The 26843-nt window shown below is 37.4% G+C and overlaps 3 protein-coding genes across 6 annotated transcripts in view; 2 read left to right on the top strand and 1 right to left on the bottom strand.

Moving 5' to 3' along the window:
- Positions 1 to 25156, top strand: part of LOC121418399 (apoptosis-stimulating of p53 protein 1-like) — a 52452-nt gene extending 27296 nt beyond the window's left edge. The window contains exon 5 of the mRNA XM_041612241.1: positions 24895 to 25156. Coding sequence (XP_041468175.1) covers positions 24895 to 25083 — 189 coding nt within the window. The 3' untranslated portion in view covers positions 25084 to 25156. The remainder of the gene's footprint in view (positions 1 to 24894) is intronic.
- On the bottom strand, positions 5315 to 11600 carry LOC121418396. 2 transcript variants are annotated; one of them, XR_005970458.1, is made up of 3 exons: positions 11124 to 11600; positions 6058 to 10530; positions 5315 to 5464 (listed from the first exon to the last, which is right to left on the bottom strand). XR_005970458.1 is itself a non-coding variant. In XM_041612237.1 (2 exons), the coding sequence occupies exon 2, from the start codon at positions 10340 to 10342 to the stop codon at positions 7139 to 7141; it is 3204 nt and encodes a 1067-aa protein (XP_041468171.1). In that variant the 5' UTR covers positions 10343 to 10530; positions 11124 to 11600; the 3' UTR covers positions 5315 to 7138. The 2 variants fall into 2 exon arrangements, 1 of the variants encoding a protein (XP_041468171.1); XM_041612237.1 differs by having other exon boundaries at positions 5315 to 10530.
- LOC121418397 (apoptosis-stimulating of p53 protein 1-like) overlaps positions 14983 to 26843 on the top strand; it is a 39938-nt gene continuing 28077 nt past the window's right edge. The window contains exon 1 of one of the 3 annotated variants that reach the window (XM_041612239.1): positions 14983 to 15235. In XM_041612239.1, coding sequence (XP_041468173.1) covers positions 15224 to 15235 — 12 coding nt within the window. In that variant the 5' untranslated portion in view covers positions 14983 to 15223. Of the gene's footprint in view, positions 15236 to 25105; positions 25185 to 26843 lie in introns of those variants that run through there. The other 2 variants (XM_041612240.1, XM_041612238.1) reach the window with 2 other exon arrangements.

Below are 26843 nucleotides of genomic sequence, written 5' to 3'. Positions count from 1 at the left end.
CCATTGTAAACAAAGAGAAGCACAGAAAATTTTAAGAAAACAATTAATGCATGAATATATACGTCATAGCTAGAAAATATTTTGAAGAAGCATGCATAATACATCTTGACGTTGCTGGCCGTCCATAGTTGTGATTGATCAGATCAATCGCAACTCTTTGTAATATGGGGCCCTGGAGTATGCATTATTCCAAAACATGGACCGTAGATGCCCAAAATGTGTGATGTAGATTAGTCAACTAAGCAAAAAGGGAAGTTATGGAATTCACTTGTTATTGCTCACTTGTAATAATAATAATAAGACATTTATAATGCGCAAACATATCCACCCTATTAGGGGTGCTGAAGGCGCTTATAATAGACTTAACTCACTACTGGTACAACTTACAATTTGGCCATTAGATAAGTTTTTAAACTGGCCTTGAAATGTTCTACTGATCTACAGTCTTATAGTTTAGTTGGAAGATTGTTCCATAGACGGGGAGCTGCTGATGCAAATACACGATCTCCCCATAACCGTCTGGTTTTTGGAATAGAGAAATCGAGAGAAGAAGTCTTAGAAGAGCGAAGACCAGCGACCAGGTTTTCGAAAATCAAGAAGAGATGAGATGTATTCTGGTGAAGAGAAGGTCAGCGCACGATATTACTATCAGAACAATTTTATAGGTGATACGATGTTGAACAGGAAGCCAATGAAGGGACTTAAGGACTGGTGTGATATGGGAAGACCTCCGCGTATAGGTAACTAGACGTGCAGCGGCATTCTGAACAAGTTGGAGCCTCTTTACTTGAGACAAGGGAATGCCATAAAACAAAGAGTTACAATAATCAATGCAGTAATGACAGTGTACATAATTTAGGATGACCAAATAAACAGAGGACGGTAAATCATTAAACACAGTAAAAAAAAAAAAGTTAAGCACATTGTTTAAGCCAGTCACTCTAACAGTTAGTTGTACAAACTTTTAGACTCTTTTGTTTAAATGTTTTTGAAAATGTTTAAAACTTTAAACAATAGTTGTTAATAGTGATGGGCTTAGTTAAACAACATACTTAAAGTTTTACAAGTTCTCTAAACAGAGATGGAGGCGAGACTGTGATGCAATATATGAAAACGATGGCAATGTGTACCAGTCAACTTTACAGTTTAGATAAAGTGATAGACTTTTCTATAGGAGATAAGTTCTCATTGTCTATGATTTCTTCAGAGTTTTCATTTACCACATCTTCACTCTGTATTATTATTGCATGAATTGAAGTCTCTGTAAGGATGGAAAGACATGGATTTCTACATTTGCGTGTGGACAGCTGGAGAGGCATGTGTCTCTTCTGTGACTCATTTTCAATGAATTTCTAAGAAATCATTTATAGTTTTCTACTAGCATTCTAAAGTTGAAAAAGATCATGGACAATGTCAAAATACAATGTTAAGGTAACGATTGAAAACAAACCAACTTTGCAAAGCTTGAGTTTGATTATCAATACTAGGACACAGGGGAACACTACATGTATTTTCAACTTGGGAATGAACACCAAGAGCATCCGGAAGAAAGGATTCTCAAATCGCCCACAGCTCCAATTTTGTAATGGTTGTATAAACTCTCTTGAGTTAATACCAGTAGTTTGTCATATAAGTTGACATTTAAGTTATCTATCATGTCAATTTCATGCATGTTGCATCACTTTGTAGTTGTTTTGGTATAAGTGAATGAGAAAAAGTTTCAGTGCTGTGGAGTCAGTGTCATGCTTGTACTGCAGTTTGATGCTCCTTCTAGATTGCTAGTCTAGATTGCTAGTCTTTTTTGCACATTTCTTGGGCCTTTAAAATTTATGTATACTATATACACATACACAGGCCAGTTTCAGACCACTTTGAGGTTGCTTCTAGTCAGCTAGCTATGACCTTGTCCTTATTTGATGTAAACAGTTTCTAAATTTTGGCATGCGTCATTTCCACTATTATGGTGGTCTTGGCCCTCTTTTTGGGGGGTTTAACCAGTTTGCAGATACCATGGACCCTATGCAGATACAAACAGTCTTTGTGAACGGTACTTATCAGTTGAGTCACGCCCTCAAAAAGTCTGCACAATAAATTTTAGTACAATATTTTTCTACTGTAGAACTTAATTGAATAAACATTTATTTCCTTCCAGTTCCATTCACACAAATTTGATAAGCATCTCTAATATTGTTGGAATTTGTTATCACATCTTATTCCCATGTACATGTATTCTCCAGGGTAACAAATCTGAAGTTTCTTTGAGTACCATACATGTACACAATAGGTGGTCTCAGACTGCCTGAGTTCGTCGGTTCCAGGTATTCTCTGATTGGGAAATTTACCCCGATCAGAAAATACCAGGTATTTTGGTAATGTGAAAGCAAACTACGCTTAATTTCCCCGAAAGAAAATACCCACTAAATAGTAGGTACTTGGCGAAATTACGAGAACTTTCGCAGGGATTTTTCCAAGGTCGCAGGTATTTTGGCGATGTGAAAGCAAATTACGGGAACTTGGCGCCTTGGTGGCTGCTGGGCTAGTGATTTTGAATCTCGCGCCTTGCCTGCTTATCAGACCATACTGCGCATGCTCGTAACTTCAGGAACTTATCCCGGAGGGTATGTTTTAGGGCGGTGTGAATGCAGGAATAATTAATGGGTATTTTTCAGCCTTAAAAAGTTCTCGTAATTTAACGGGGATTCTTGTGATCGAGGCGGTTTGAAACCACCTGATCATATTCTGTGACACATTGAGTTTTTTTAGCATCCATGTTTCTACTTTCTAGTAATTAATCTGTCACATGAGCTGGGCTGAGGATTGTGTTTCCAATTACTGTCACATTCTTCAGAATGACAAGTAGGAAGAATGTGACTGATACAAACATTTCACATCATGGTATCGGTTTCTTTGCCTACCTTTACTACCTTCAATGTGATGGAGATAATCCAAGGGAGCTTCATTTCACGGCTTCTGGGGAGGAATATGGTGAATTTGTCATTTAAAGTTGATATAAGAAGGAAATAAAAATCCATAAATTTGGTGTAGATCTAAGCAAAGCCTACATCCTTTATATCCTGTCAATCGACAGTAATTCATCAAAATCTGCTAGCTTCTTAATATCCTCAATTGAAATGCCCCCAAAACCAAGTGTTTTTTTCTTCTTTCTTGCTGACTGGCGAGATTGCCCGTGTTTACTGTACATCTGATCGTTGTTATTTTTTGCGGTAGCACACATGGCTGTGTGTCAGCATCCATATGCACAGTTTGACATGCACACAGTACAGGCGCATCGTTTACGTGGAAATTAGATGTACAGTCCGACCTCTCTTATCCGGACACGTTGGGACCAGCACCAATCCGGATAAGGGATTTATCCGGATCTGGGAGACCCAATATTAAATACACGCAGCTGCGCTGCCGACTGCCTCCCCAGGCCACCGGCGATAGCTACACTAAGTGGGCGTACGGTAAAGACAATATTCACTGCAGAGTCAGTGCAAATTATAGGCATTGTTTTTATGGAAATTAAATCGATCGATGGCCAAAACTCTTGGATAATTTACCTGCTAAAATGACTGAGGTATACATCGAGCATACCTCAAAAGAAAGAGAATGACTCGATGAAACCAAGTTTTAAAATTAGATCATCGCGACGGGTATCGCAGCTTCGCAATGTCAGCCATTGTTACACTGACTGTAGGCTCAAACATGATAGATGGCGCTGTCCGTATTGAGGCCTAAAGTTAGCTAGCAAGACATGTGTTGTTTTTCCCGCGAAGCAAAAAGAGAAACGTGATGAAATGTTTGTGCTGCACCCTGATTTACTGGAAATTATCATTCCTAAAGTTCTTTTGGTGATTTGGGTGAGATATTTTCATGAAAAATATGTTTGGTGTAGGGTGAATGTTGGGAAATATATTTAATCAAAGAGAGTTTACGTATAGGATTGAGTTTAGATTGAAATCTCATTTCCTCACGTACCGGTACAAGATAAAAAAAAAAAATCTCGGCAAGTGTGCGTCCGGATAATAGAGAGATCCGGATAAGGGGAGGCCGGATGAGAGAGGTCGGACTGTACTGGGGATTTGAACATTTCTTCGATTACGTAATCGTAATTGTAATCGAAGAGAGTAATTGAGCCCAACCCTGGTTAAAGCCACACCATCTTAATTGTACTTTGAAAAGTTAATGAAAATTTATTTTGACAGCATTAGTCAAAGATTTTATCTACAAAAAATATTGCTTGTAGGAGTGTGTGTAGTGTAAACTCTATTCCCAATCAGATGATGGATCTGTGATGATGCCCCATCTAATCTATTTCATTTCAGCTATGCGTCTGGAAGGGAAGTTCATCAGTTGCGATTATAAACTTGAATGACATTCCATCGTGATGATTAGTGACCCTGGGCTAATTTGGAATGCCTGATGCTCTGTGATATTAAAAATAAACATACGATGGGATGACGTGATATTGGCCTAGATTTCGTCAATGTCCCTTACATGTAAACGCATTTTCCCCAAGGAGACTTTATATTGCTCCAAGAATCTATATTAACAAGAGTGTTGCAAGGACGAGCACATAATATGCTCGCCTGTTATATTGATCAAGCAAGAAAAGTGAATGGTGGTGACTTGACCTCTGACCTTTTGACCTAAAAACCAATAGGCTTCCTGGGATCCATGCTAGCATTAGTTAATAAAAACCATATCAAATTAGCCTAGGTTAAGTTAAAGGAAACCAAAACCCAAGAAGAGAAGCAATCTGAGTAGAAAGAGTAAAATGAGAGAAACAATTAAAAAAAAAGTTTCATCAAAATCGGTTATAAAATAAGCAAGTTATGGACGATTAAAAAGTCTTGTTGTACTTACTATGTGGATCCTCAAATTGGCAAACGTGCTTCAAAATGGCTACTTTTGTGGACAACTCTCCATTTGTTTTGAACACATATTTTCAGATTTTCCCCTCTATTTACATATTTCACATTATCTCCTGATCTTGACATATATGGTGTGGATTATATTTTCCCATGACATATGTTGTGCTCAGAAGGAGGCAAGATGCAATTTGAAAGATAATGAGGAAAATCTGAAAATTTGTGTACAAAACAAATGGGAGTTGTCCACAAAATCAGTAATTTTGAAGCACGTTTGCCAATTTGAGGATGCCCATAGAAAGTACAAGAGTTTTCAAACTCCCATAACTTGCTTATTTCATAACCGATTTTGATGAATATTTTTTTAAATTGTTCCTCTCATTTTACTCTTTCCAATGAGATTACTTATCTTCTTGGGTTTTGGTTTCCTTTAAACTATAATTGTGGCTGCCGCCCTTTATCCTCGATAAACGGACGGAGTTTCGGCTAACAAATACTCTCACTCCAAAAGAAATGTATTCACAGACTTTAGTGTGGCTTATGTGGAACTTTATTCCGTCATCCCACGGTCCAAAATCCGAGATAAAATACTGAAAACAAAACAGATACAAATATACATTTTGACTTACATATTCAGACAACCCACAAATGGTTATAATCTACTAGTAAAACAATCTTATTATGAGAACTATATACGTAATCCATGACTAGAAATATAGAGGAAATACTTGTACTATACTACCAGAACTCAGAAATACTTCACATGTATTAGGATATGATGTTACTCCTATAAAACCAAAGTACACTATACTACCAAGGAACATGATTATGTATCCACTAGATCTATACTACCAAGAAACATATATCTCCACTATACTAACAAGGAACATAAATATTCAATAACTCATTCTACTAATTGTATATCTGAATAAACATGGCACACATAACTATCAGTATGTATTACACCAATGAGGTCTTAAAAGGTAAATATCATGAAATCCAAATCTATCCGAATATATACCATAACATAGAAAGATAAGTATTCTATATACCACAAGTAAGTTTACGATTCAAGAACGAAACTATATTGAAGGTATAATCATATTATAAATCTATATATTCTTATATCTTGGTCACAACTATCAAAGGAAAGATATAGAGTAAAACATATAAGCAATCTTACCAATTGGAGGCTATAAGACAAGTACACTTGGTTGCAATCAATACGAGAAATATCTTGACGTTAACTGGAGTTCTCTCTTCTGTGTCTTTACTATGAACTGAAGTTTCTTGGCTTTTTGCATCTCTATTTAAAGGTTCTGAACTTATGGTCAAGCCAGACTGCTTATTAGACAGTCTAATTAAAAGTTACAAGGAAGCTGGTACTACCCAGCGCTCTACACAGAACAAAACAATGAACTTGACCATTCCTATACAAATTATAACAATAAAGGGTGGACGTAAGGTTTGCTCTATTGAATTAGCTTTCTGTACCTATACTTTAGTACATAACCTACCCTATGGGATTTCATGTAGAAAGAGATTAAGAAAATGCCAGAGTGCAAAATGAGAAATCTAGTGGAATATGAATTTAAACATATATATCAAAAATATTTACAGCATTAAAATTGCATAGAACTCACTGCACACTGCTGCAGTGACATGGCTCCTTTAACTGATCCTGCTATCAGTTACCAAAATAGTACAAAAGGAATTGATTCAGAATACTAATACTTCAAATTATTATAGACTCAAATATTTAAATACTCGCTACAGTATAAACAGTAATGTAAGAACAACAACCCAAAATAGGAATCATGATATTCCGATCCCATTGTGTAATTTATCTGTAAAACTAAAACAAATGTAAATAGCTCAATCACCTGATTATGTGATCATCTTAGCATAACAATACTAGATTCAAGTGTCGAAATGTACTACTTAGTACATATATATTATGTCAAGCACATCAAATACATTGACCATAGAAAAATATGTTAATGATACCAATGTAATGAAATGGATTTCAATCTAAATCAATATTACTCAGTGATCTTACTGTTACAAATTACACCTCAAGTAATTTAAAAATTCCAAAAATCACTCTATACATAATGATTGCAAGAAAAATATAGGAAAGAGAATGCTGATAGAGAGAAAGAGAGAGAGTGAAAAGGCTGAGGGAGAAGAAGAGAGAATGAGGATACTAGGGAAAGAGTTTGACAGATTCAGAGAAAGAGAAATTAAACATTTACAATAAGACATCACTTCTTATTTTCTTCTTGGCTGGCTCCTTGATCGGGAATCCTCTGGTCTTCCGATTGCATCCTTCCTTGTGATGTTTCTTCAGTAGGAATTAGCACCACCAGCTTATGTATCGGTCTTTCAAGGATAGTTGGCTGACCTTTCCTTCGTCCATCTTCGTCTAAACACTTGTTTGCCATCATCAGTTGGACTTTGCGTACGTGACCATCTTTGCTAGGAAGGACTTTCTCTACTCGACCAAGGGGCCAATTACCTCGAAATTCTCCTTCTTCTTTGACGATGACCACATCTCCTGCCCTGACGCTTTGCTTTGGTGTAACCCACTTCTGTCTGGTTTGGAGTTCAGCCAAGAATTCTTTACTCCATCTCAGCCAGAATTCATTGGAGAGATGCTGAACTTGTCTCCACCATTTGCGACAATAGGAATCTGCCGTTTGGAACTTCTCAGGAGGAGGTAGCACGATTCTAGGTTTCAAAGTCAACAGATGGTTTGGTGTTAGAGGCTCAGGAGCATCTGGAGAACAAAGGTGTGTCGTCGAAAGAGGTCTAGAGTTGACTACTGATTCAACCTCTTTTAAGAATGTTCTGAAAGATTCGTCGTCAAGCTGGTTTCCTGAGCTGCTCAGAAGGGGCTCTAGAGCACGACGAACGTTAACAGTAGCAATTTGTCTTTCCCATGCTCCCCCTATGTGAGAAAGATGGGGAATATTCAGTTGATTCCATCTCTTAACAGCAAGAGGACGATTATCAGGCACTTGGACTTGATCTGACTTGAAGCTAGGTACAGGCATTTCGTAATTCCCAGCTTGACTCCTTGTTATTCCCTTCTCCAAGATATCAGGAGACCTCACATCGTGTACCGATAGTGATGGACGACCTTCCTTCTCTTTGAAGTCGGCTTCCAATGCTTGAATGATCTTTTCAGGGCCGATATTTGTCTTAACCTTGGTCTGGAAACTAGAGTTGGGGCATGAGTTGACTGAGAGTTTGTTACAAGTTGCAGACTTGAGTTCTCCAGGAGTTTTATGCACTCTCCCAACTACTCCCCATCCAAGCAATGATCTCTGGGCATATGGGTCATCTTCATTTCCACTTATGATTTCACGTGGTCTAACTGCTCTTGTACAATCATTACCGATAAGTAACGATACTTCTACATCTTTCCTGTATGGCATCATTTTACTTGCTACGCTGTTTAGATGGTCCCACTGCTTGACTACCTCTGGCTTAGGGATCTGGGAGCGAGATGCAGGTAACGAATCCCTGGACAAAGTGGTTGGAAGCTGGATTACATTCTCCTTGTTGAAGTCCAGTACCTCAAGACCTTTAATCCTCTCACTTTCTATCTTCCCTGTCTGGTGCATTGTTGTAAGGAGAAGATTCGTTTTCTCTCCTTTAACATCTAGCTTCTTGCAGAGGCGTTTGGAGACAAAACTCACGTTTGACTGGTCATCAAGAATGGCATATTCTAGTGTCTCCTCTGATGGTCGATCCACATGCCTTACCCAAACAGGAACGATCATACTGTGATCCCTCCCTTCCTGGTCAGGCGTCGGACATACAGATGTGCAATGCGATGTTCCTTCCTGCAGTTCAGCTGTGTCTGGTTTGTTTTGGTCGTAGTGGAGGCAGGTGAGATGCATTTTCCCACATAATTTGCATGACTTTCTCTCCTGACAATTTCTGACAAAGTGATCGTCTGTTCCTCCACACCCAAGACATATCATTTTCTTCCTGAAGAAAGCCTTTTTCACATGTATAGAGTTTTGTGCGAAATCATCACAATCTTCAATGTGATGATCTCTCTCGCAAAAGGGGCACATTGAGAAAAGGCCATGCCTATGCGATACCTTGGACAGCTTGCTTGGTTCATTATCTTGTCCGTTTGTTACAAAGGTCCTTGCTTTCATACTCCTTTGATTTGTTTGGAAACTCCGCTTTGGTTCCTTAGACAATGGCTCCATCTCAGGGATGTTTGCCTTGCTTGCAGCTCTCATAACAAACTCGGCAAATTCTGTGAAAGAAGGGAAGCTTTGTGGGCCTTTATGAGAACGCCATCTGTCGATTTCATCACGCCACTTTCCTTCCAAATAGCCTGGTAACTTCTCCACAAGCTTTACATTTTCTTGAGGGTAATCCAGAATTCCCAAGTTGCGGACTCTCCTCTTGGCTGCCACAACTTTCTGAAGAAAATCTGCGAAGTCCCTCAGTCCACTGGCATCGTGGCTTGATATCTTCGGCCAAGAAGTCAGTTTCTTGGTGTACGAGACGCTTATCGTATTGGGGTCACCAAATCTGTCTTCTAGCTGCTTCAAAGCCTCTTGGTATGCATTACTCCCTCCTATCAAAAGATGATGCTCTACTATCTCCTTAGCCTTGCCACTGACATATGCATTCAAGTAATTCAATTTGTACTGCTCGCCAATTGGCTTTGAATCCACTGTACAGTCAAAGGCATTTTTCCATAGCGTGTACTGCAGAGGATCACCAGAGAAGATTGGTACGTCGATCTTAGGGAGTTGGCTGAATACGGCTAGTTGGTTACTAGCTGCGTTTTGTCCTGCAACAAAACGAGCCAGCTGTTGCAGGCAATCTTCTAGTGATGATGCGGCTTTATCCCGTCCGGCTTGCAGTGCTGGGCTACTAACTGGTGGAGTATTGACCACGGGAGGCTCGGGCTTAATATTTTTCACTGTGACTTCCTCCTGTGAGCCGAAGAATCGCTCCATCCTTTCGCTCTTTTTCTCCCGTGTCAGTCCTTTAATAGAAACCTCATCATCAGTTCCACTATCATCTTCGCAGCATTCTTCCAACATAGCCAGTTCTGAGATTTCTATGTCTGCAGCTACTATAGACTTTTGAGCAGCAATCACTTTCTGCTCACTAAGATAGGCATTTTCCATGTCTTCCTGTTCAAGCTCAAGAGTCTTCATTTTTTGTTCAAGAACAGCCTTCCTATTTTGATGAAAGGCTTGTTTAGCTTCTTTGTCCTCTTTTAGCAACATTAGCATTTTACTTTCATTTTCCTTCTTAGCTTCCAGTGAGGCTTTACGGGCAGAAAGTTCACTTTTTGATGATCTACTCGATCTCCTGCTCAGTCTGCTCCTCCTGCTACTGCTACCACTTACTTGGCTATGCAGGTCCTCATCCCTGGTTGCTCCTTTCAGTGACGTCATCCTCACCGATGTTTCTCGCTCACTCATGCCTTACGAAGCGTAAATGTCTACAGCAGTTGTATTTTATTGTGGCTGCCGCCCTTTATCCTCGATAAACGGACGGAGTTTCGGCTAACAAATACTCTCACTCCAAAAGAAATGTATTCACAGACTTTAGTGTGGCTTATGTGGAACTTTATTCCGTCATCCCACGGTCCAAAATCCGAGATAAAATACTGAAAACAAAACAGATACAAATATACATTTTGACTTACATATTCAGACAACCCACAAATGGTTATAATCTACTAGTAAAACAATCTTATTATGAGAACTATATACGTAATCCATGACTAGAAATATAGAGGAAATACTTGTACTATACTACCAGAACTCAGAAATACTTCACATGTATTAGGATATGATGTTACTCCTATAAAACCAAAGTACACTATACTACCAAGGAACATGATTATGTATCCACTAGATCTATACTACCAAGAAACATATATCTCCACTATACTAACAAGGAACATAAATATTCAATAACTCATTCTACTAATTGTATATCTGAATAAACATGGCACACATAACTATCAGTAAGTATTACACCAATGAGGTCTTAAAAGGTAAATATCATGAAATCCAAATCTATCCGAATATATACCATAACATAGAAAGATAAGTATTCTATATACCACAAGTAAGTTTACGATTCAAGAACGAAACTATATTGAAGGTATAATCATATTATAAATCTATATATTCTTATATCTTGGTCACAACTATCAAAGGAAAGATATAGAGTAAAACATATAAGCAATCTTACCAATTGGAGGCTATAAGACAAGTACACTTGGTTGCAATCAATACGAGAAATATCTTGACGTTAACTGGAGTTCTCTCTTCTGTGTCTTTACTATGAACTGAAGTTTCTTGGCTTTTTGCATCTCTATTTAAAGGTTCTGAACTTATGGTCAAGCCAGACTGCTTATTAGACAGTCTAATTAAAAGTTACAAGGAAGCTGGTACTACCCAGCGCTCTACACAGAACAAAACAATGAACTTGACCATTCCTATACAAATTATAACAATAAAGGGTGGACGTAAGGTTTGCTCTATTGAATTAGCTTTCTGTACCTATACTTTAGTACATAACCTACCCTATGGGATTTCATGTAGAAAGAGATTAAGAAAATGCCAGAGTGCAAAATGAGAAATCTAGTGGAATATGAATTTAAACATATATATCAAAAATATTTACAGCATTAAAATTGCATAGAACTCACTGCACACTGCTGCAGTGACAATAATTATCACGTTTACAAGGACTTTAGAAGGGTATTAGAAGATGAAAATATGTCACTGTGACCTTGACCTTTCAACCTTTCAACTTCAAAGTCAATAGGCTTTCTGGGATCCATACTTGTATCAAACACACCAAATATTTGAGCCAAGCTCAAGGTAAACTGAAGTTATCACATTTACAAGGACTTCAGAAGGGTAAGATGAAAATATGTCACTGTGACCTTGACCTTTGACCTTTAGACCTCAAAATCAATAGGCTTTTTGGGATCCATGCTAGTATCATACACACCAAATAAGCCTAGGTTAAGTTAAACTGAAGTTAGTTGTTTTTACAAGTAAAAGTTAATGGACAGACAGACGGACGGACACCAAGCATGGTACCATAATATGTTCTGTTTAGGACGGGCGTTTAAAAATCTCTTGCTCTTACACATGAAGAGGTGCTCCAAGTTTATGACTCTAATATTTGAACAATTTTTTAATGATTAGAGTGGCTAACTTGGTATTCCTGATGCTCTTGAGATATTAAAAGTAAACATTGTTGGATGATGTCATATTGACCAATATTGTCGATTAACCTCCCCTCCCAGTAGTAAAATATTGCACCAGCCAATATTAATTGAATAAAAAAATTGTACTCTTGTAGGTTAGGGACAACAAGTTTATGAATCTGAAATTTGAACAAACTAATTTTCTTTTTGAATAGGATCATAATAATGGCTAAATCTGAATGTTTGATGCTATGTGATATTAGGTGGTTTCAGACCACCTCAAAGTTCGCCAGTTCCAGGTATTCTCTGATCGGGAAATTTACCCCGATCAGAAAATACCAGGTATTTTGGTAATGTGAAAGCAAACTACGCGTAATTTCCCCGAAAGAAAATACCCGCTAAATAGTAGGTACTTGGCGAAATTACGAGAACTTTCATGGGGATTTTTCCAAGGTCGCAGGTATTTTGGCGATGTGAAAGCAAATTACGGGAACTTTTAGCCCAGCGTGTCGTTGGGCGCGGCGGCGTGGGTGGCTGCTGGGCTAGTGATTTTGAATCTCGCGCCTTGCCTGCTTATCAGACCATACTGCGCATGCTCGTAACTTCGGGAACTTATCCCGAAGGATGTGTTTCGGGGCGGTGTGAATGCAGGAATAATTAACGGGTATTTTGTAGTCTTAAAAAGTTCTCGTAATTTAACGGGGATTCTTGTGATCGAGGCGGTTTGAAACCACCTATTAAAAGTAAACATGCAGTTGGCTAATGTCATATTGGAATTGGTTTACCCTCCCCCCCACTTTGACAATATTTTGCTATAAGGATTTGTACTAACAAGAATATATGTATACATGTTGGCCCTACAAGTTTATTCATGTATCAAAAATAAACTTTTTGTTTTTTATTATCATAAAAATGATAGAAGAAACAAATATGAAAGAGAGAGAGAGAAAGGTACCCTTCAGAACACTACCTATATCTTTTTTTTTATGGTGAGTGTGACTGAGCACCCCAATCTGAAGGCACAACCATCGACTCCACCAATCTATACAATGCTGATATAATTATAATGGTGTCAGTGAATTATTACGTTGTCAATGAATTATTGACTCATATTCACATACTGGCATGTAAAACACAGATCAAATTAGTCATGGCTTGTTGTACACAGCAACTGAAACCCAAAGGCGGGCGCTTGCTCTCAACACCCTGGGCCAGCATTACAGTATTATCCGACTGGCATTATTATTCAGCTTGGGCAGTTGTGCATTGAATAAAATACAAGGGATCAGTACCTTATTTCCATGAATATATTTACTTTTATGAGCTTATTCAATGAGTAAAGCTTGTGCAGTGTGTCATACCTGCTGTATTTAAGCAGGAAGTGCTAATGCATTTATTTGGTAGGCATTATATACTGGGTTTATGAGTGGCAACACTGCTAGTTTAGCAATTTATAGGAAATCAACATATAGGCCTTGATTTGTATTGCATTTTACATTTTATTATCCCGTCCTAGACGGAATGTATTATGGTATCATGCTCGATGTCTGTCTGTCCCTCTGTCTGTCCATTAACTTTTCCTTGTAAATGCGATTAACTTAACCTAGGCTCATATAATTTGGTGTGTATGATACTAGCATAGATCCCGTCAATTCTATTGATTTTTAGGTCAGAAGGTTTAAGGTGAAGTAGCCACCTTCCACTTTTCTTGCTTGACCAATAACTCCATTTTCCGCGTTACAGGCCAGGCGGGCGTATTATGTGCTCGCCTTATAGCGACACTCTTGTTGGATGTCTCTTTGCCTTAGACTCTTATCTGATTCTGATGCCCCTAATTAAAAGAATATGCCTACATGTACATGTATTATTGAATGAATGAATGCTTGAATATAGAAATAGATGAAAATTTAATGAATAGATGAATGCATGAAAATTAAATAAAATAGTGCATTTATATCTAGATAAATGGATGCAAATCTAATTAATGACTGAAAATACACTTGATCATTACAGACAAATTACCTCCAGTGGCATGGATGAAGCAATTCATTTTTATTTTTTGATAGAAACAAACTTTTAAAATCAAATAGATTTATTTTAGACGTCACACACATCTTGATGTCTGACATTCATTTGATCCGAAGTGCAAATGAACTTGTACGATGAACACAGTCTTGGTGGTTTCTGAAATACAATAAACTTTAAGTGTGGTTACAAAAGAGAAACCAAGCTTGAAAAGACCCCTATTGTCATCCAAGTAGTCAATGACTAATCTTACAAACCACATTCTTCAGATCTTGAGATCCAGATCTATAATTCAAGCTATTCAATCGGTGGATATTACAAAAGGTGGTTTCAATAGAACTTGCAAAATTATATCATGAAGCAAACGTCTTTTCCCCCTTCAAAGTGATACATTTACGAGGTTGAGCTTGGACCCTACGTGTATAGGAGACCAGAGTCAAACTCAAAGGCATATTCTTTGTCTTGGGGTAAATATATATTTCTAGTGGATTGAATCAAAGAAATCTCATTCTTTATTTTTTGATATGTTACCTAAGTCAGAATCATTAAAACTTGAAAAATGTATGGTGTATCATATTTTTTGGTGCCTACCACGTCATCATTATCATTAGGCATATCTTGAAAGTTTAGCTTTGAGCTTTAGAGCTACACATTGAGGCCAAACTTTAATAATGCCTGTCCTTTATTTTGGAGAAATATATATATATATCTTAGCTGATTGAATTTCTGTGAAATAGATGCCCATGAAGGGCAGGTGTGTAATTGCTGATTCCAGACAGAGGTGACTATTGACTTTCCATTCATTCTGAGAAACCACAGCAGCCATTCAGCATCAGTGGCCCAAAGAATAGGTCTCCTATTTCACCCGTTCTTCTTGGGATCGGTGGTCCGTGTGGAGGCCAGTCCACTCCCGTGTTGAGGCCAGCCATTGAAGGAACAATGCATTACTCATGCTCCTTTGTGCATTGGAGTGGAGGATAAAGAAACTGTTGTATTCTGGAGATTTGGGAAATGATTGGAGTGAATCGGAGAAGGAAGCAGGTAGCGTAAAAATGGAATGGTTTGTTTTTGGATGTATTGATAGATCTTGGATTTAGAGAATGCCATGTACGTACATGTAAGTATTCAAGAACCTGCATTATTGATTTATTGTTGATGTTGCTTGTAACAGGAGCTCAGGGTCTTTTCTCATAAAATTTACCACAAATGCTAATAACTTGGATGGTAACTTCCAAGGAAATAGAAATATCAGAATTGGAGGTTGAGTGATTTCGAGGAGGATAGCCTATAAAGGGAATTATCAGGTGGTCTGTCTCTGACAGATCACCTCTAAAATAATCAAAATATAGAATGAAAAATTATAGGCCTCCTGGTTGCACATACAGATGGTTTATGCCTTTAATATCTTTATTTACTTACACCATTATCTTTCCAAAGCAATTATATAGAGTGCCAGGATCAAAGGCTCATATGGATTTTCATGTCATAAACATTTCAAAAGCATAAACATTCTACATTTAAGAATGATAACATATCTTTAGTGTAAATCATAAAAGACTTCTTAAAAGTTTAAACCATGTTCCAATGGAAAATATACTTTACAAATATTGTTTAATCTGACCGTTCATATGCATATGAAATAGGCCTACTTTGATTGTTTTTATCTTTCAATATTTTGATGGGGTATAGATGTACTTTGATGTACTAAAGGTGACATAATTTTTTTCCCCTCAGTTTTCTTCCTCTTCTCTTCCTTCTTGTTTTTTCTCCTTCACCCCATTACCTGAAAGATAATAAAGGAGGTCACCCCCTTTCCCCCTGTACAGCACTGCCCCTGTTTTATCAAGAGAAATAAACTTAAAATTCATTTAATTGATACATGCATGCAATATTTTCAGAATCTATTAATTACCAGTGAAGCACTCCATTTGTATTGGCAAAATACATGAACCGCACTGTGCAATACCATCCATCCTATTCATGTGCAGATTAAGGTGTGAATTCTCTACTTTATTTAATTATGCCAAACCAATTAAACAGATTGCCAATACCACAGGCAGATTGATATTCCACTTAAGGTAAACATCCTCGGAGCAATAACTCAAATGTACATCTTCAGTCACGGTGAAGGGCTGTGTTCACATTGTAATGGACCAAATTGAAATTTTGATTATGATATCAATAGACATTTATTTTGCGCCATGTACATGTATCTAGAAATAATCTATTCCGAGGAGCATTGTTATTATTATTATTATTATGATCACCCCAGCTTTAGCTCAAGCAGCCTTCCATTGCTCAGTGCATATAAAGGAATTAATCCTGCTGGGTACCCATTCACCTCACCTGGGTTAAGTGCAGCACCATCTGGGTAAATTTCTTGCTGAAGGAAAACATGCCATGGCTGTAGTATTGTAGTATTAATTAGGCCTATTCTTTATCCTGGATGCTCGAGCAGAACGATTAATTCCTTTTCTTTAATGCAGATAAAGAATTTTGATTAACCTAAATTACAAATATATGATTGTGTGATATATTTTTAAACTAATATTTAGTTTACTTTTATTTTGTATTATGATGTTTAAGTAATGCCTCTGTACCTCTGTAAACTCATCGCAATTCGGCTTTGTCACAATGATGTTTTTTATCAATAAACTAGTATCTATCTATCTTCTTGATTTAAAAAGTTATATTCCAGGTGTTCCAAAAAATCAATTTGTGTTGTTAACAAATGGCAATTCTTAAGGATCTTGGTACCAAAAAATAACAATTTCATAAGCTAGTTTGCTATACGTACTTTGGCACACATTGGCCAAAATGTTTAGGTGTGACATGCCCTTATCCAAACTTCCATTCATCAATACTCTCTGGGAGTATATTGATGAAAGAAGGCAATCTATTGAAATGAGTAGCCTTTGGGGCTTTGTCTCACACCTAGACTTCTATTCATTAGACTAAATGAAAAATGAGGAATGTTTCTTTAAACAGTGGCGTGTGCTCCTTCCACGTTTCCATCCTTTTGTCGTAGCAGAGAGATACCTACCGTCTGTCGGTCTCGTCCTTGCTTGCCGTTGTTCATCGCAATATGATCATTGCAGTATCTTCTCCTTAATCACACAGAAATGAAATTAGATGATGTATTCCCCTGTATATTATTCCATGTTTGTCTTCCTCATTTCCCTGTTTCTTCATTCTCGGTCACCATTCCCGTTTAAAGCCTATTTCAAGTTTAATGATACCTTAAGTCTATCTCATCCTCGCTTGCTATTTTCACTGCAATATGATTGTTGTTGTCTCTTCCTCTTTATAATACAAAAATAAATAATATGGTTTCACCATGTACACAATCCCCTGTGTGCCTTTTTCCGTTTGTCTTGTTTTCTTCAATTCTCGGTCACAATTCCTCTTTAAATCCTATTACAGATACCTTCAGACTAGCTCATCCTCGCTTGCTATTTTCATTGTAATATGATTATTGTCTCTTCTTTTGATACAAAAATGAAATAAGATGGTACCCCCTTGTTTATTATTCCCAGTTTGCTTACCCCCCCCACTTTTTTCTTAACTTGTCTCAATGTCATTAACCATTTTATACAGGTTATGTCCTTCCAGCTCCCTATTCTCTCTGTCTCACTCCCTCTCTCTCTTTCCAATTTTCACCTCTTCCTATCTCTCCCTCTCTAGGTTGTTTCAAATCGCCTCGATCATAAGAATCCCTGTTAAATGACAAAACCTTTTGTAGGTTAAAAAATACCCATTAATGATTCCTGCATTCACACCGCCCTGAAACATACACTTCGGGATAGGTTCCTGAAGTTACGAGCATGCCCAGTATGGTCTGATTTATAAGCAGGCAAGGCACAAGATTAAAAATCACTTGCCCAGCAGCCACCCACGGCGCCCGTGCCCAACGACACGCTGGGCTAAAAGTTCCCGTAAATTGCTTTCACATTGCCAAAATACCTGCTACCTTGGCAAAAACCCTGCGAAAGTTCTCATAATTTCGCCAAGTACCTACTATTTAGTAGGTATTTTCTTTCGGGGAAATTACGCGTAGTTTGCTTTCACATTACCAAAGTACCTAGTATTTTCTGATAGGGTAAATTTCGTGATCAGAGAATACCTGGAACTGACGAACTTCGAGGCGGTCTGAACCTTTTCTCCCTCTCCTTGTTTCTCTACTCCTCCTTTCCTGTTTTCTCTCTCATCTCTTTCTTTTTCTTGTTTTTGTCAGTCTTCTCTCTCTGATTATCTTTCCATTTTGCTCTCCAAGTTTATCTATCAGTCTTTCCATCTTATATTATTTTTTTGCCCCTTATCTTTCTCCCTTCGGTCCTTGTCCTCATCTCATTTTATTTTCTATTTTTGTTTTCTCTTATTTCCCACTTTCTTGCTGCATCCCTCCCCCACATCCTGTTTTCCCCCCTTTATCCTTGCTACTTTCCAGTCTGCTGGTTTCTATTTGTTTTGCATGATTTCATTCTCTCATGTTATGGTGGTCAATGTATTTTCAAAATTCTCAATCTCAAATGCAAATTTGAATTTTGAGCTCAACTTGTGCCAGCATCTTATATTTCCTCTCCATATTGCACTTCTTTTGTTTTTGTAACCCGATATCTTTTTTAATATAGCATTTTAAGAAAGGGGTTCAAATATTATATTTTGGGTGCACAAGTTGCATTGAATTGTGAGGGAAAATTAAGGAATTTAATCAAAATTCTATACTTGGGAATTCAGGGGAAAAAATGTTGCAATCCTGTAGTGCAAATGTTATGACTCATGATTTGCTCTGGGTGAAATCTTTAAAGCTTGTGTATAGTTTTGGTAAATCCACCAAAATGCACCTATCACTATTCCAATTCATTGCTAGCTAATATGAATGGATATGCCCTATAACAGTTATGATGTGGAGGATATGAAATGAAAATGTGTTTTACAGGATAAATTTTGCGATTTTACATGGAAATTTAACTTGATCGGGTCACCCGATCAAATTAAAATATCTGTGTATTTTTGTCTTTCAATTAAATCCTATTCCAAATCATGGAATGGGCTGAAACTTTCAAGATATGTTCTTTGTCTGTAACTTTTGGATATCTAATCACTAAATTTATAAGATAAGTGCTTAAATGCCCATTTTTTAAATTTAAAACAAGCATCGCCGAGAGAGGGCGCTATATATCCAAGATTTGAATATTTGAAATTTTCTCAGAGAAGTGCAGTTGGAAAAATATCTAACGGTCTCTACGCTTCAGTAAGACTGTCATATTAGATGATATTCGATTATAAATCAAATTATTGACCCTTTACCAAAGCTATACACAGGCTTTAATAGCTTTGCATGCATTGATTTATATGGTTATTCATTTTCATCCGATTGCCCTTTATTACAGATAACTCATTTTAGTTGGATGTCTGCATTAGGGTGTTCAACTTTAGAGTTGTGTTGTACATGTACTTCATATTTTGTATTTTATATAGTTTAAATTTTTAATGTATCTGCTATCGAAAAGTGTATGTAATTCAAGCATTTGCCTTTCACTTTCACACCACAGTCAATTAAGTTCAATTCCATTCAACTCATTGCCTTCATGTATCTAAGGGAATTGAAATAAACAAAGTAATGATGGCATTACCATGTACATGGCTCTGTGTTAACTACTCAGTTGTAATATTAAATGTAATCTAAACTGATGTTGAAAGCATAGAGGATAATCTACGTGGGGGAACTTAAGTCCCCTCCTGAATAATAGATACAAGAATACGAATGGATTATTGATTTGTCTTGCTGTAGTGTGGATTGTGTAAAGTCTATTAAATCTTTAAGAGAGACAGAGAAAATGTTCGATTGATGTTTGTGTTGAGGTTGTCTGAATTGTACCTTTAGAAAATAAATCAAATAATCAAAACCCCTTGCAATTTACAGAATTTCAAGGACAAACAATTCTTTTTATATTGAAAGGACAGTTTGGCAATGGTAGAGCAATGTTCCTTTTTTTCTGGAATACTCGAGTTCATTCCAAGCTTATGTGCTCAAGTTTTGCTCATGTTTTTTTAAGGCTCTGATTTTCCTTACCATACCCACTGAAAATGCTGTTTACATCATGTTGCAACTACATTGTGACTTCAATGAATGCCCTTACATGTAGCTCCACGTATTGATGGTGGGGATGATGATGATTATGAAGATGATGATGTTGATGATGATGGTAATGATGATGGTAATGATGATGATGATGATGAATGATAATAGTGATAAGGTTGATAATGATAGTGATACTTTATAGCTCCGTGATTCAACAATGCTTGAACCCGTATTTCTGCATTCAGGGAAGCATTGTCACGAAGAGCTTTGTCCATGACTTTCTCCTAAGACACCGTTCTCACTACTGTCCTAAAACTAGGCTACTGGATCTTTCAAACCATGGAACTACTACTCTGATTAGTAGGTCCATGTTCAAACCAATTCAGAAAACCACTTCGCTTTGTAGTTTTGAAGATCGCTTTACGGGAAGTGATTTTGAAAACCTCTTTCGGGTGATCAAATGGGAACGCTAGCAAAGCAATCTTTCAAACTGGTTTCCTAACAGGTTTCCAGTAAACCAGTTTTAGAAAGTATGATGAGAACAGTGTCTATTTTGCTCTCTCAGCCAAACACATTCAAGAATTTCCAGTAGCTTATAAAATTTGTCGGTTAAAATCACTGTCTATTTGCTTCGTGAAATACTCCCTGATATTGCTGAAAAGAACGATTTGCTTGCAAGGATGAGCGACATCCATTCCGCATCTAAGTCGGTTTCTTTATTGGGATTAGTCATAACATATGAAGACACACCCATGCTTCATACTCACTGATATTACAGAACTTCAAGACATTATTTGCTTTCATAAAATTCTTCAGGTTGTCATGCAATTTATTTCTTGTGGTTGTTTGGTTTAATTTTGTAAATATTTGAAATATCATGAAGAAAGGATGTGCAGTATGGAAGAAATCAAATTCACTTGAAATGTCACATTGATGATGGTGTGGATATAGAGGAAATTTCTTGAAATACTCAGCTATATTTTGCCTGAATTGAATAAATTCATCAGATTGCTTGATCAGATATTATATATTTGAATGGTATAAGTTTGGAGAAAAAAAGAAAGATATATTTCATATTCATCATTGGATATTATCACAAGTATTAGAACTCTTGAAAAAATCTCTTCAAATCAAGATCAAGATATTTATGTCATTTAAGAAAATGATTCAGCCTTATCTCTGTAATTAGTCTGTAAATCTTTTGTTAATTAAAAAATCAAGTTTTACTGATTGCAAGTAATATATTATTTGTATGGAATAAAGCTATTGACTTATTAACTTGCTGCTTTGTAAAAAATTATTTCAAAGGGTAACAAGTATTTTGCATAGGTATCTAGACAACAAACGTAAGATATTAAATTTCCCCAAAAGTGTTTATCTCTTTTTTTATGAGCATAGAATTCCCTGAAAAATCTTTTATCTCCATGAATTTATGAGTATTATATTTCAGTTGGTCACCTCTATGAGAGCAGTGTCACCGTTTCCAATGAGCAGACACTAATACATTTTAGATTCATAGACTTTGGTTTTTGTGATCATATTCTGTATGTACCTTCAAGGCATAGAATTCATTGATAGTATGAAAGGATAGAATTTCAGGTGATTCATTCACCGTTATTAATACCCGGAAGAAAATTCAAGAAACAAACCCGGCTTGTGTGATCTTTTCTTTTATTGGTGTGAAAAGGTATTCTAGTATAACATTTGCCTCTATAGTTTCCTGTGATTCGTGCAAATCTTGAAATTCGCCTAAAGTCGGAGATGAGAATGCAGGGATTCTTCTAGGGCAGCTGGGGTTGAAATAGTTTTTTGTTTCGCCCACCAGAGAAGACGGCGAGACTTAGGTATCCAAATGTCGTCCGTCCATCACAAACATTATGACACATAACTCCGCAACCGTAAGTCACTTTTCAACCAAACTTGAATGGTAGAGCCTGCATGTTATGCTGCAGTCAGAGGTCACATGTTAAGGTCAAAGGTAATTTTCAGGTTAACGTAAAAGTTTACGTGCAAGACTCTCTTATGTCACATAACTCTGCAACCCTAAGTCACTTTTCAACTAAACTTAGAAGGCAGATGTGTAGATGTACTTAAGGGGACCTGCATGTTAAACTACAGTCGGAGGTCACATGGTAAGGTCAAAGGTCATTTTCAGGTCAAGGTTAAAGTTTACATGCAAGACTCTCTTATTACACATAACTCTGCAACCGTAAGTCACTTTTCAACCAAACTTAAATGGTAGATGTACTTAGGGGACTCGCCTGTTATGTTGAAGTTGGAGGTCACATGGTAAGGTCAAAGGTCATTTTCAGGTCAATGTTAAAGTTTACATGCAAGACTATCTTATGACTTATGATTCTGCAACCGGAAGTCACTTTTCAATAATTCTTGGATGGTAGATGTACTTAGGGGACTTGCATGTTATGCTGCAGTCAGAGGTCACATGGTAAGATCAAAGGTCATTTTTAGGTCAACATTAAAGTTTACATACAAGACTCTCTTATGACACATAACTTTGCAACCGCGCGTCAATTTCAAATCTTGGGCAAGACACAACATCGCTTATGCTTAGTTTTTTTTCCTCACTTTTCATGATTTTGTTTTCACTGTATTTTATCTTCTTTTCTAATACTTTTGTCTTCCCTCTCCATATTTCATTTTAGTTGTTACTTTCTTGCATTAAACACAGTTCATTAATTTGACTCCAAGCTTATCTCTGTATTGTCTTCTGTTTGAAAATGACTATTATAGCTCCTGAAACATTCGCAAAGTATTCCAACTACTCATGACTTCTTTACTTCTTCTCCTCTTCCCCTTTTCCGTTTTTCTCTACTATTGTCTTATTTTGTTTGTTTTTTAATGGGTATCATAATCATTAGGTTTACTCATCATCATCAGCAGCAGCATCATCGTTATCATCATCATCACCACCACCATCATCATCATAACCACCACCACTACTTATCATTACTTCTTCTTATCCATTCTTTAGTCAATTAGGTTCAGTTAAAAGGTTTTCCTTTGTATCAATTTTTTATATGATTACATTTGCTTTCCAATTATATTTGTAAGTACGCATTTAGTGAAATTGAAAGATATCTACTGCAATGCATTCAAACGATCTGCCCCAATTTCTTTCTCCTTCACAATTCTCTCTTCTCTTCCTCTCTTTTGTATCCCTCATCCTCACTCTTTATCCCGTTTCTCATTCGTTTCCGAGGATTCTCCAGCGATAACTAGTCCACATCTTCTCAATGCTTGCCCCACTTACATTCTCATTTCCAGCTCCAGTCACACCTATGAAGCCAACTCCAAACCAACAAATGATACGCCACTTGAAACAGTTGAATATCTTTTCGATTGGTTCGTCGGTGTGACTGTAGTGTTAGTTTATCTTCCTCCTATCTTGTTTTTCTCCAGTATTGATCATTGTAGACTCTTGTTGCCATCTCTCATTACCCGTTCTCGTCATCCAATCTAGAACTTCGCACCCATTCCTCTTAATCTACCCATCTTTGTCCTGTGACTCATTCCTTCATCAGTACAGAGCAGCATCTGCTTGAAGTTGAATACAGGCTACATAGCCCAGAGTTTGTCACATAGGCCTGACTTGTCTACAGATGCTACAGATATGTTGCAATTTCTGAACCATGGAGATAATGGCTCCACAATCCAAGATCATTTTTTTTTTGCATATTGCTTGCAAAAAAGTGATCCTTCACCTACCAACCATTGTCTATTTGATTATAATGATAATAATTCTTATTTACCCAGGATAGCCACTTAAGCTTGTATGAAGTATTATCCCAGTGCATTCTGCATAACATAGTGTTCATAACCTCAAGGAGCGACAAGAAAGCAGAAAGTTATATTTGTAAGAGTTTGGTATGACTCTGCCCGTTCATGAGGTGGCCACTCTACAACAGATGAAATCAATGGATAAATGGGTTCATGGACTTCTTTTTCAGAGATATCTTCCACACTCGGATGAAAATGGCTAGGGAGAATGGTTGCTCATGTCATGGGGAAAATTGCATGTTGGTACCTGTATGTACCTGTATGTTAGTAACACATATTTTTGTTGGAATTGTCGATGGCTTGCCAAGGGAAGATAGTACATTTAGCTAGAGCTGGATCAATATTTGTTATCAAGTATTCTTTTCTGTCGTTGCCCTTTGAAAAGCAGTCTACTGCTTATGCCTATATTGCCATTACTCATATCGCCATTGCCCATGCATCCATGCGTGCGTACATCCACCTTCTTCATAGATGGAAGTAGAAATATATTGCCAATCCCAAAAATGGAGAATTATATATCAAATTAAAGGGGAAAATAAGAACACGATGGTATAACTTTATTTATCATGGAGACCGATAAAAGTCAGTTAATTGATAGTTTTAGAGTTCTTTCTCTGAACGCTTCAAACAGGTAGAATTACGTTCGCGAAATTGGGTGGTTTTTATAATGTGTATGTGTGTACGAGAGACATCATCAAATTCAAATCAATCAGAGACCAATTCGAGGCATATTTCGGAGAGAGGCATTTTAGCGTTTTATAACTTCTGATTTCTGTCCTTTGTATTTTTCTTTCAATTGTTTTTAGATGCCATGATGATAATCCCCACATCATTACCTTTCCATTGATATACAATAAGGCCATATTCATAATCTGTATATTTCTCCTTTAAAGCTCTGGCCCATTTTCCCCGCTTCCAAGACAAGTCACCAGATACCCCACGCTCCGAATCGACCTGTTCCCCCGCTCTTCCTCTTTCCTGCTTCCTCCCTCCTCCCAACAATAGCATTATACCAGCCAGCGCAACAGCACAGCAGCCACCCAGACCTCTCCCATTCTTCAACCCCGCATCAGCAGCGCTAAGAGGAGCGCTAACAGAGCTCTCAATTACACTAAAGAGGCAGCAGTGCTTTGATTACTCTATACCTTGGTGCCTACATGACTGTATTATGCCAGCTAATATGGTAAGCTGAGAGTCACGTTGCCAGATTTTTTTTTTCAAGGTGTGAGAAAGAAGAGAAAATTCAATTCGCCTAATCCTGCTAATGCTCTGATTTTGGTGTCGCTTGTCGGTGCTGTGTTCTGGAATATAGGCCAATGTATCTAGAAAGACTGTGCAGTGCAAGAATAGCCATTAGAAAGAAATATAAGCCATTTTAAACGTAAGATGTTGGAGTCATTTTCTCTCGGGTAAAGATAAGGTGAAGGATTCAGGGATAGCATTGAATATAGAATGTACTGATTGATGTCATGTACAAAGGAAATACTAGGACAACTCGAGCAAGGACGTTGGATAATAGGCTGATAGAATATAACCTCCTTTGCCTTGTCAATTCGAAATCAAGTAATATTATGTATCTTGCCTATCCTTACTTAGTCATGGTTAATGAAGCAGAAATGCATGTGTCAAGATTTTGTTTGGTTTGGTGATGATGCTCATTAATAGCATTGCCAAGCCTCTTTTCCTTGAACCTTTGGCAGAGTTGGCTTCTATGGGTGTAACCAAGCTTTCTATCTACTCTGTAATGACTGTGTTTGTTCCTTGATGATCAGAATAGTGTTTTCACACTACAAGAACTCCGGTGTTGATTTAACACCAGCCCGGAATCTAAGTATGTCCACACCAGAGAAGTATTGAAACAACACCAGTTTGGAATCAAACTGATGCTGTTTTGATTCTAATTGGTGTTGTATAAAATACCTATCTGGTATTAGACCAAAATGAAACTGGTGTTGTCGAACACTTCTCTGGTGTTGACATATGTAGATTCCGGGCTGGTGTGAAATCAACACCAGAGTTTTTGCAGTGCAGTTGTCTTATTCATATTCTTATTTTGATCTGTATACTAATCATGTATTATATGCTGCAAATCATTCTTGATCTCTGCAACAACAACTATCGTTTTAACCACAGACCCATGTAACCTAATGTGTGTGCAAATTAGGATCCTGTGAAATCAAGTGATCAGAGAAAAAATTTCATGGGGGCGCACAGCCAATTGCCCCCCCCCCCAAAAAAAAGGAAAAAATGCTCCCAAAGGGCCATGAAAATTCCCATTTAATATCCAGTTTACTAAATTTTGACTGGTAAGCTCAAACAGAAGTACTAAAAAAAATTCTGCAAAGTGATGCCAAAATTTACTTTGTAATGTACATTTCTTTTTCCAGTGAGAATAATTGCAGCAGTTGAGCTTTGTCAAAAAAAGTCCTAGATCCTTCATAGAGTCGGGGTGATCCCGAAAAATACATAAGATGAACCGGGTAGTCGTCTGCTGCTGCCACTGCTAGGGGTCATACGGGGTCTTGAGGTGTCAGCTGTCTTCATTTGTTTACATGGGGGGAGCATCACATGAAACAAATAGTCGGTGATTTTTCACTGACTATTGTTATAAGCTACTGAAATCCTTGCATCTGATTGGCTAAGAGAAAATTTCTCAGTGGAAATCATAGACAAGATGCTTCATGAAACAGTCCCAGGGGGTCTTGTTTCTCCTGCATAGTATATATCATATTTCACACTCTGGGAGCTAGATGTAGAGGTAGTAGAGTAGTTACTTTAGAAGTGTCTTTTGCAGCATTTTAATGTTTGCCAAGATTGTGTCACCGAATGATGATAGGGGCAT

The sequence above is a fragment of the Lytechinus variegatus genome, chromosome 7, assembly GCF_018143015.1.
Source record: "Lytechinus variegatus isolate NC3 chromosome 7, Lvar_3.0, whole genome shotgun sequence".
Classification (NCBI taxonomy): Eukaryota; Metazoa; Echinodermata; class Echinoidea; order Temnopleuroida; family Toxopneustidae; genus Lytechinus; species Lytechinus variegatus.
The sequence above is the reverse complement of the archived record's forward strand: the minus strand, read 5'-3'. Positions and strand labels throughout refer to the sequence as shown.

What these genes read in the sequence shown, in the direction of transcription:
- LOC121418396 (XM_041612237.1), bottom strand. Translation starts at nt 10,342, where the DNA reads ATGAGTGAGCGAGAAACATCGGTGAGGATGACGTCACTGAAAGGAGCA.